The sequence below is a fragment of the Plasmodium vinckei genome (genome assembly GCF_900681995.1).
Source record: "Plasmodium vinckei vinckei genome assembly, chromosome: PVVCY_14".
Classification (NCBI taxonomy): Eukaryota; Apicomplexa; class Aconoidasida; order Haemosporida; family Plasmodiidae; genus Plasmodium; species Plasmodium vinckei.
The window spans coordinates 165020-177086 of NC_051306.1; the positions used below are offsets into that span (position 1 = coordinate 165020).

The following is a 12067-nucleotide window of genomic DNA, read 5'->3' on the forward strand; positions in this document are numbered from 1 at the left end:
AAATTAAAAAGACCAATTTTAAATGAAAATATGAAGAATAAAATACTAAATAAATATTAATGATATTAATACATATTTTATTGTCTTTTACACATATTTATTAAAATTCTAGAAATAGAGAAAAATATAAACAACATTTGTATATGTATATATACGCATTTTATCAAAGGAAGCGAGTATATGCATTTTATATAGACACTATAATATAAGCACATCATACATAAACTTTTCGTGTACCCATGATGCAACCAAAATGGTATTCACACATATACATATAATTCACTTGTATATGCATACATGGTCATATTAAATCGGATTTTTACACATTATAATATAAATAATTATGAAAAATATTATAATTTTTAAATAGTATAATATTATATATATATGCATATGTACATAATACTTTATATATTCCTCTGTACTAAGGTTAAATATCCTATACATAAAATTATTTTTTTAAATATTTATTATATAATTATTTATGTAATTTTATCAATCATTCATCAAACAATGAATTAAAGGACGCCTGGAAAACTGAAATTTAATTTATATAAATAACAAATCATCAAAAAAAATTTAAGTGATAGAGCGCTTTTTACTATATATTTTCATTAGCGTATAGCTAAAAAACAATACTCTAATGTAAATTTTAAGAGAATAAACATTAAATTAATAAAGAATATTATTAATATATTCATTTAAGAGAATGTGTATCTATATATTATACATTCATATATTTAAATGTGTATGCATATATATTTTTTTATTAGGGAAGCTGTGCTTTCATTAATGTGTAACACGATATTTTAAAATTTATATTTAAAAGCACACCACATTAATATATGCTTATGAGATAAAAAAATTCTTAAAGATAATTTATTCCCATTATAATACATTATTTTTTCTATTATAGTTATTTAGGATAGATTTTTATTTTGAAAGTGTATCATTAAAATCAAAAAAATTCGTAAATTGTAAAATTAAGGAAGGGTGAAATACAAATAGATACCTAATAATTAAGATTGAAAAGTAATATGAAAATGCTAAAAATAAAATTATTGTATTATATATGAAGAATACACAAAAAATAAAATAAAAAAAAAATCCCTACACATTAAATTTTAGATATCTCATATAAATGTACTCATGCTATTGCTACTTGTGTTTCTAGCAAACTGATGATGAGAAAAAACTAACATGCCAATATATATCCTCCAGTTACTTTTTTACACTCATGTGTTTTGGGGGGTGGTGGTTTTTATTAATATGATTTAATTATTTGTATAAAATATAATTATTACCCATAAAAAAAATACAATAATAAAAATAAATAGTACAATATAATTAAATAGATAAAGACCAAACATGGTACTGTGGGAGTTGGTTACCCTTTTCCATTACAATCATGTTTTTTATCGCTTTTTTTGCTGAATTTGAAATAATTTGTTGAACTATTTTAAACTAATTTGAATTTTACTATATTTCTTTATATATACTTACAAAAGTGGGGGTATAAAAAAGCAAAGTAAAATATATACATAGGAAAGAAAATATAAAATCGAAACAAATTTAAAATATATAGAATTTATGAGTATTCGAATTTTTTAAAAGAACAATTATTCAAAAAAATATATATATACATTGTTAGGTCTTCTTTTCAATAGCTACATAATACGTTTTTATAAATGTAGACAGTGTTATATAAAATATTAGATGTGTGTAAAATTGATTTAATAATTTTAAAAATATACTATTAAAAATAATTATAATAATAAAGGAAATTAAAAAAATAATCTCTATATAAATATTGAGAAAAAATAAAATCATATGAAACATGAAAAATACGGAAATTAAGTGTTAAAAATGGAAAGCGTATTAAAAATTATATTCTAATTAAATTCCAAAAAGAAAAAAAATATATTTAAGACATAAATTTTTTATCTGAATATTTTACTAATCATATTATTATAAAACAGATATCATAAATATATGAATAGTCTCATTTTATTTGTTTTCTCTTTCTAAAATGGAAAATGAAATTATTTTAAACGATAAATTAGAAGAATTAAAAGATTTGATATACATAGACGATACACCTTTTCATCATCTAGATTTTGTGGTTAATAATATAATTTATATAACTTTCCATAAGCATTCATTATTAAATTAATGTATTTATTTATGTGTGGGTTTGAAATATATGATAATACATAATTTTGGTAGTATAAACTTTCTGCCTTTTTAATTTATCTCTTTAGAAAGTTCCTTGTATCCCTTGTTGCATCTTGCCTGGTATGTCCTTCTTGAGCCCCAGAGCTATGGAAGAGTATAAAAATGGATATCGAAAAGATGAAGTAATTTTTTTTCGCTTTTCCTTATTTTTAAACTTTATAATAAAATTCATTCATACATAATACATGTCTATTCTTTTTGAAAGCTAAACGAAACAGACGAAATACTTATCGAATATTTCTATGCAAAGAGGTTGCATAAAAATAGCTTAGTAAAAATAAAATTTCCAGAATACTATGAGATGGCTGGAGCACTTTTATCTGATGCCACTGCAGCGTGTGTAGGAAGTTTAACACATCTTTATTTCGAGCTAGGGAATGAATTGTGTGAAATGTTAGTATACATAAAATCAATAAACAAATGGACTAAATATACTTCCATGCAAATAGTCGTACAATACATATATCAAATATAGTTATTCCAAAAATTTTTCCAGTATATAAAAGTTTAAGTGAAATTTGATATTGTTATTTATGCTTTATATGGCATTTTGCTATACAATAACTATTATTCAATGAAAAAAATCTGGAAAATATTTTTATAAATTTAAATGTTACCGATTCTCCTTTAAAAAATATATTTATTCATCCCATATATTATATTTGTTATATTAGGTTGCCTGAAAATGAGTGGCCAGTTGAGAAATTAAAAGAGTTATTGTTATTTGGTGAAATAAGAAGAAGAACCCACTTAATTAAACATAGTGACAAAGTCGATCAAACCTATTTAGAAGGGATGACCTTAATGGAACGAAAAAGTATTTAATACACATTACATATATGTGTGCATTCTATATTCGACAAAGCCTGCCTTAATTCATTTTTCTATATAATTTCAACATAAATTAATTATGTTGTAATATATTTTCCTTGTCTTTTCAGTGTTTAACTCATTTTTTAAGGGATCGGATATGGATAAAGATAATGCAAAATCCAATAGAAAAATCTTTAACTTTTTTGAATATGATTTGTAATTTTTTTTCCGTCAATAATTACTAAAATTAATACATTTACAAAATAAAATTTTAAACACATCAAATTATTTATTTTATATATATAAATCCGCTTAATATTTTGATTTATATATTTATTTCATTGCCTTTTATTATTATATTCATAGTTCAAATTACAATATGATTTTTAATTGTTATTAAACTTAAAAAATACTTTTAAAATGTTTTAAAACCATGTGCATATTTATTTTCAATTAAACAAAAAAATCATTAAAGCAAGCAAAACATTTTCAGCTATATCTTTTGCTAGTCTCATGTAAAATTCTTTAACTACAACAAACAAATTTATATTGAAAAAAACTAATAACAGTTTTATAATAATTAAATGGGTTTTTAAATCATTGACATATATATGAACTTAAATACTTGTGGGCAAAAATGTTTATATGCATATATTTTTTAGAAATATAACTATCTCAATTCTTAAGCATTCGAGTGTCATCTTGTTTAATATGAAATTCTACAGGCAACCCATAATGAACGTAAAAATCTTCTTCGTCTTCTATTTTTTCAAGAAGCAACTCTATCAAATTAAAAAAAAGTATATAATATGCATATATATAACTTATATACACGGTTAACAAAATTTGCATCCTCAAAATTAGTATGCCATATAAAATGGTGTCAAAATACGAGCAAACGAAAATATTCACTATATACGTATATCCATACATTGTTATTTATTCATAAATCATTACCTTGATCGTTGCATGTATATAGTAAACATACAAAAAGCATATGAATGGATGTTCCGTTTACTTCGGATTCGGTTAATTTTGTTTTTGTCTAAAGCCAAACAACACATAAGCAGTTACATATAAATGTATTTTTATTTTAGTGAATCAAATTCATTACATATACATTAAAATTCCACACTAGCAAACAATAAATATAATTACCTTATTAATGATGTTTTTGAAGGTGGTAGTTTTTTCTCCTTCATAAGGAGCAATTTGCTATAAGAAATAAAGACCAAAAATATATAATATATTTTTCATAAAAAAAAAACGTATACGAAAGAAATAAATGTATATATAATTTGAAAACAAATAGATAATTTTCTTTTTAAATTATACCTTGTTAGAATCGCTATTTTTCTTGCTTTCCTCATTTTCCTCGTTTTTCTCAGTTTCAGTGTTTTCCTCACTTTCGTCAGGCTTGACAATGTTGAAAAGTATTTTCTTTATTTTTGAAACGTCAACGAATTTTGGCAAATTATCAGGAGCCATTACACTGCCTAATGAGTTCGCATGACCTATACTTTGATGTAGTTGAAAGATAGAAGCGTTATCATTTTTACTTCCAAATTTTGATATATCGTTTTTATTTTCATTTTGCCAAATATCCTCAAAGTTCATGTTATAAAATTTATCTATAGAATCGTTCAATCCTTCATGCATATGATAATCCTGTCCGTCATCCATATTATCCATAAACATATTTTCAGATTGTCTATGATCGAAATTATTAATTTGATCCAAATCATTTCCTATGTAATCGTTATTAATTTCGTTTAGTATTACATTTGTTTTAATATCAGGGTTAAAGCTTTGAGATTCTATAAATGGGGATCTTGAAAATTTCATTATTCTATCTATGACTGTATTTACACAATTAATACAATTATCTTTCGTTTCAAATATATATGATGTTTGGTCAATAGCAAAAAGCGAATTAGAAATATATTTTTTCTTTTCTTTATTCCATAAATCATAAGCAGACAATTCTACATCATTTACCTCAATATATAAATTTTCGAAATTAATATCAGTTATATCAAAAGATGTTTTTAATTTTTTATTAGCAAGTGCATGGAGTGCCCCTTGCTTATTTTTAAAAGCAGCTTTTGCCATACTCATTAAGTTTGCAAAATTTCCATTAATCATTAATTTACTAGGATTATAATAATGATAGTTAAATTTACTATTAACATCAATTGCATTTAATCGACTTTCAAAAGATATAGCTTGACGATTCCATAATGTGTCATCATCTGGAATAATTGATAACATATTTTTAGGTCTTGATGGTGACCCTTTATCTTGATTTTTAAATAGCATATTTTGGCTGGAAAAATTAAAATTCCCAGTAAAAGAATTTATAAGACTAAAATCTTTATTTTCACTTTTCATAAGATCAGGTAATGGAATACCACCACCTAATATATTACTATTATGGTGTAGTGATAACATATTTTGAGATAAGTTCAAATTATTATTTAATGAATCATTTAAATTCATATTATCAAAAGCCATCGATTCTTGCATTACATTTTCTATATTTAAATCATCAATGTTACAATCATCAAAATTTAAATTATTATTAAAAGAACTTTCTAATATTTTATTATTATCTCCATAATTCCCATTATCATTCATATTTTCAAGGTTAACATCGTCATTATTATTACCATCCATGTCACCTAATAAATTATCCATGGATATATTTTCATCTGAATTTAGTTCGTTTTTTTTTTTAGAGAATTTGTCTAATCCTGTATCATCATTTTCATTGTAATTATCAATATCTTCATCATCTAATATTTTAGAATCACTTCTTTTCAATTTAAGGTTTTTTATTTCTTCTTTAAAATAATCTAACTCTGGACATATATTTAAATTGTTAAACTCTTCAATTTCATTCCCACAAAACAATTCTCGAAGCATATCAGAATTTGTATACAATTTACTTTTATATTCTCTTGCCATTATCTTATCATTATCATTGAAAGTTACATACTCACCTACTTTGAAAGGCGATTCATTTTTTTGAAGCATATCATTTAGTTCATCGTTTGGTTCCATATTTTTTTCATTCCTTCTTTCTATATTTTGTCTCCCCAATTTTTCCTCAAATTTCATTTTCTTCTTGTATTCACACGTATCTATATCACCATCAAATTGTATGGATAAGTCATTGTTTAAAGTTAAATTAGGTAGCAAATAACTAATACCTGATGAATGGTCATATGTAATATTTAATTTTAAAAAAAATGTATCAACTGATATGTTGGATACAGATAATGATTCTATAGTTATATCTGATGGTTTAGCTAATGTTGAAGACTCTTGAAAAAATTCTAATTTCCTTTTTTTCATTTTTTTATTTGGAATTTCATTTACACTTTTTTTCTCATCAATAACATCATCATTTGTGTCACTTTTTTTTGCTATATTCATATTTGATATAAAATTATATGTCTGATCATAAATTGCCTCGACCCTATAACCATAAACCTTTGTTGCTCCTTCAATAGCTTTAGATGCCCTTGTAAAAGACAAATTAAAATCACCTGTTTCTAACAGTTCTTCATTTAATTCTTCATTTATTTCTTCATCATTTAAATTTACTAAATCTTCTAAATGGTCTATAATTCGTATGTCAAAAGCATTTCTAGTACATATCTTATTATGGGATAATGCTGCCATACAATTTTTAAAAACATCATTTATTTCTTTAACTTTATTTTTTTCAGATTTGTTTATGTCTTCATCTTTATTATTTAAAAAACTTAACCTCCTTAAATTCTTATTGAATTCTATTGGATTTTTAAAAATAGGGTCTGGCCCTTTTATCTGCGTAAAATTCGCATTTGCTTTGTTACTAACTCCAAGCTTTTTCATTTTCGATTCGTTTTTATTTTACTTTGTCATTTGTTTTGTGCCTCCTTTTAAAATTAATATTTTTAGTTGGCTCTAGACAATATATTCACACACACACATATATATATATATAATATATGCATTTATTATATATTCCCATTTAATCAGGAACAATTATAATAACACAAATTTCCACATACGTCCTTTACACCTCGGTATTTCAGACGAAACTTCAAATTGCTCATAGGCTCTGATGTATATTCAATACTTTTTTTGAAATAATAAATTAAAGGGAATATTTGAAATTAAAAAAAAATGTGTATACCTTTTATGGATATACTGATGAAAATACTATAAATTCTTATGCATATTGATTTTACTAATATTATAAAAATAAATTAAACAAATTAATGAAAAAATAAATAAATATCTCAATAAAAGTGTATATGGAATAATATATTTTTTTACACTTTGTGCATATTTAATATCCCGATTTATTACAAATGCTTTACACAATCATCCCCTTTTATAAAGCGCAAGAGCGAAAATATTAAGAAAAAAATAAAATATGATAATAATAATAAAAAATATATACATAATTATTACCATTAATATATGTATTTTTTTTTAATTTGTACATTATATTTTTTATGCATACCCCAAGATTTTTAATTCTTTACACAAAATGTTCATAAAAATAAATTATGTAATTTCCATTTTGTTTTATTCGTTATTATCTTTATTTATTTTATTATACTTTATTTTTATTCATTTCACTATATATTATCAGTGCAAATTGCGCACTTTTATATATATAAAAATAACATGAAAAAATAGTAGAAAATTATTCTACCATTCTTTGATTTTCATTACATATATCAATTAGTAAGCAGTTTAAGTATATCCAAACTTCATACACATTTTAAATTTAATGGTCTATTTTAACAATTTATAAAATGCAGTTAAACCCATGTTCCACTTTATAGTTACAAACGGAAAAAACTAAAAATAAAATTAATATTTAAATGATTAACATTTATTTTGATCCATTTCTACATCACCCCCGTATATTATCACACTTTTGCATATTTTGTCTTATGAAAATCCTTGCCTCATAAATTGATAATACGATTATCCGAAATTCAATATAATATAAACCCTTATATATTCCATATATATATATGTATCACGTTTCTTACATTCATTTATCGTAACATAACACCTATTTGGAATGAGTGATTTCTTTATTCATAAAAAAGTTCATTTAGAATGGATATAGTTGTACATAACTGTTTCAATATATACATATAACTTTATGGGTATTTTAAAACAAAAAAAAACAAATAAAATGCAAAAATGTAGAGTTCATTTTTTTATAAGAAATATTTTTTAAAGTTGCAAAAAGAGCCATTAAATAAAAATAAACATTGTCTTTGCAGACGATATCATCGGTATAAATTTGAAACTATATTAAAAAAAATTATGTTACATTTGCATATTAATGTACACATATATATATGATTTTGTTTTCGAATAAAAGAAATTATTCTGTTTGGGTGTGCATGCGATTACATTAATATATATCACCATGCATATATGCAAGTATATGAAAAATACGCATACATATATATCACCTTCATCTCAGAATTATAAAACTATTCACTTCCACTATCGTCATTATAATTATTTTTATTTTTGCTCGAAGCAAATTGAGCTTCGTAAAATTCGACAATCTGCTGAGTTGTTGTTGCTTGTTCTGGATTTTTATCATCTCTCAATCTAAGAAACCTTGGGAATCTTAACCCAATCCCTTTATCATCTGAATATACTCCGATAGCTGCAGTATGGACAGGCGATAAAGACAAGTCTGCTGCTTTAATTTCCCATACATATTGAGCATCAAACCACACATCAGGGTTTAGTTTATCTGAAACTTCATAATATGATTTTTTATTAGGTATAATTTTATCACTTAAAGATTCATGTAATGCATTAAGAATTTCATCACTAAAACCGGTACCTGCTTTACATACTGTCTGGAAATTTTCTGTTTCAGAATTATATGCAGCTAAAACAAAAGCACCATAAACCCCACTTCTTTTTCCTTTTCCATAATATCCAGCTATAGGCACTAAATCAACTGAATCTGATAATCCTTCTATGTAATCTTTTTTTACCTTTAACCAGTTTAATGATCGTCTTGATGGTTCATAAGAAGCATTGTCGAGTAAAGTTTTAACCATTAATCCTTCACAACTATTTTCAATAGCATCTTGTAAAAATATATCTATATCTTCAATATTATTCATTTCTGAATGTGTTGCATATTCTAATACTCCTTCTTTACATTTTAATAAAGAATATAATAACTTCCTTCGAATTTCTAATGGTTCTTTTATTACAGGTACCCCATTGCAACATATTAAATCAAATGGAAACAAACATATTTTCACTTTTATGTTTTCTATATCTACATCCTTTCTTTTTCTTGTTGTTAATATTTGAAACGGTAATATTTTCTTATTCTCAATATCATATGCTACAACTTCACTATCAATAATAGATTCAGTAACACCAGGCATTATTTGATCTTTTACAATTTGAATAACATCAGGGTATTTCTCTGTCATTGTTTCTAAATTTCTACTAAAAATCTTTATATTATCTTTATCAATATAGTGAATTTGGGCTCTTTCACCGTCATATTTGTATTCACATGTAAATGTAACATTATTAAATCTATCTAAAACTTCTTGTATTCCTTTTGTTGGCTTAGCTAACATAGGTTGCACTGGAACTCCGGTTTTAACAGTACATTTTTTCATTAGCACATTCATATCATCACCATTTAATAAATTTTGTATAATCATTTCAATGTTTGGTAATTCACATAAAGCACTTTTTACAGATTTTTCCATACATTCAAAAATATCTGAATCATTATTTACATCACAATATGCATTTTTTAATTCTTTAAATATAGGTAATAAACGAGTATCTCCTTCTTTTCCTATGTTATAAAACAAGTTGGGTTTACTCATTCTTTCATTACGCATTTTTATTGATTTTACTAAATCATTAAATTGATCAGTGTCTAATGCAATTCCTTTTTTATCTGCATCATTTTTCTCTTCCAGCTTTATATTATTTTCATTTTTTATTTCTTTGGCATTATCTTTGTCACCTTTAACCGCTACTGACTCATTTAGCAATTTTTCATTCATCATTTTCCCCTCTTTTATGATATTTTCTGGGAGTTCAGGGCGCGTTAATACAAAAGCATATGCCAAAGCTTGCAAAACAGTAGCACTATTTACACCAATTCTTAAACGTTGTTGTAAAAATCGCACTATATATTTTGCCTCTGAAGTTTTTGCACTAACTAATAACTTTTTTATTACTTCTCTTTTTTTCTGTTGAGAATTAGAGCCACTAATAGTTGGTATACTTTTTAATTCATTAAAAACTGATTGAATAGTTAACCTAGGTAAAGGAAATATAGTTCTCATTTTACATGAGCAACTTTCTGCTATTATTCCTAAATCCTCAATTTGCTGTAAATCTTTTTTTATACTAGCTTCAGTTCTACTATATGCTTCTGACATTGTTTTTAATATTAATGCCTCACCAACACCTGCTTCAACATTTTGGTAATCTGGTGCCACTTTATTTAAAGTTATATATACTGCCGGAATTAAATCATTAGGGCTATAATATATTAAAACACGAAAAACGTTCGACAAAATGATAGCTACATTTTTCTTGCTTCCTGCCCCACTACCTTTTAATTCTTCAATTTGATTAAATGTATTTGTAAGAAATGTAAATAATAAGGAATCTTTAAACTTGTGTTTTGCTTTATCCTTTTCAGGTAAGCATAAATTACTTATATCAAAATTAGCAGGATTAAATTTGGGTGATGCTAAATCACTTATTTTTTCATCCTCATAAACTTTACAGTTAAATAATGAACCCTTTTTTATTTCATTTTCATTCTTTCCTTTTGATTTCTTTGTTTTTGTACCATCATCGTTTGTATTCTTCCTTTTTGATGGTTCCTTTTCTTCATTTTTAGCATGAGTCTCTTCTGCTTTGATATCACATTGCTCGTCCCCATCCATTTTTTTAGGAAAGGATAAACATTTTCTGCATAAAAAAAAATAATAAAACAAACATGAGTTTGTGAAAATTTACATTATAACATCGAGCAGGCATAGGTATATTCATGTATAGACATTTATATATATTATTTCTTTTTATAGCTTAAAATATGCATACAAATATTTATCATTTCTATTTGGCACGCTATTTCTAATATTCTTTAAAATTATCACATTAAACTTATTTTTATAATTGTGAAATAATTTGCTTTTCATAAATGGTGTTACATAATTATATTCAGTTCTCATGTATCTTTTTATTTTACAAAAATACATTTTTGTTAAAAGTACCAGTAATAATAGTTTCATATTACATCATAACAAAAAAAAATAATAAAAGAATACAAATAAACAAGACAAATAATTAATATTAACCGCTAGTCAATGTTACAATGACGAACATTGCATTAGCAAAATACAAAAAAATAAACTATTGCATATTAAATTGGAATATATTATTAATGCATTCATACGTATTCGTATTGTTACATGTATGCCCATTACTCTTATGCATCATATTTTTTTAATAACTATTCAAAATGCTTATGCCGATATTATATATATTCATTTTTTCCCTAATTTGGCACAAACTACACCAACAAATATTTCAATCAATAACATAAATTACGCATTTAAATATGCATATGACTACATTTCCTGCATATTTGATCAGCACCAAAATAATATATTTTTACAATAAAAATTGTTACACAAAAAATAGTAAGTATTAAATATCATTAATATTTCTTATATTGTTTACAATAACATTCATTATTTATGCAATCATAAATATTTTTTATTTAACTCACTCTAAGGTTACTTGCTTAAGTGGCTTTTCCATAATTCATATAATAATTAAAAATAAGCCAATTTTAAAAAGTATAAATATATACAATATATATACGCTTATTTTTATTTATTGATATATATATGTATTAAAAAATAAATACTTCTCAATGTGTATAAATAATAATATACATAAGAAGCATTTACATTAT

The 12067-nt window shown here is 24.2% G+C and overlaps 3 protein-coding genes across 3 annotated transcripts; 1 reads left to right on the plus strand and 2 right to left on the minus strand.

The window, feature by feature from the left end:
* Positions 1-2029: 2029 nt before the first annotated feature.
* Positions 2030-3268, plus strand: PVVCY_1400410 (conserved Plasmodium protein, unknown function; the record flags this gene model as incomplete). The annotated part of the gene is made up of 5 exons (XM_008624982.2): positions 2030-2122; positions 2262-2357; positions 2441-2628; positions 2910-3052; positions 3177-3268. 5 exons carry the CDS (start codon positions 2030-2032, stop codon positions 3266-3268), a joined length of 612 nt encoding a protein of 203 aa, XP_008623204.1.
* A 455-nt stretch (positions 3269-3723) lies between these two features.
* PVVCY_1400420 (condensin complex subunit 2, putative) lies at positions 3724-6930 on the minus strand (the record flags this gene model as incomplete). Its single annotated transcript, XM_008624981.2, has 4 exons — positions 3724-3830; positions 4006-4093; positions 4207-4263; positions 4384-6930. 4 exons carry the CDS (start codon positions 6928-6930, stop codon positions 3724-3726), a joined length of 2799 nt encoding a protein of 932 aa, XP_008623203.2.
* Positions 6931-8564: 1634 nt separating this feature from the next.
* PVVCY_1400430 (DNA ligase I, putative) lies at positions 8565-11378 on the minus strand (the record flags this gene model as incomplete). The annotated part of the gene is made up of 2 exons (XM_008624980.2): positions 8565-11055; positions 11188-11378. 2 exons carry the CDS (start codon positions 11376-11378, stop codon positions 8565-8567), a joined length of 2682 nt encoding a protein of 893 aa, XP_008623202.2.
* Between the last annotated feature and the right edge of the window lie 689 nt (positions 11379-12067).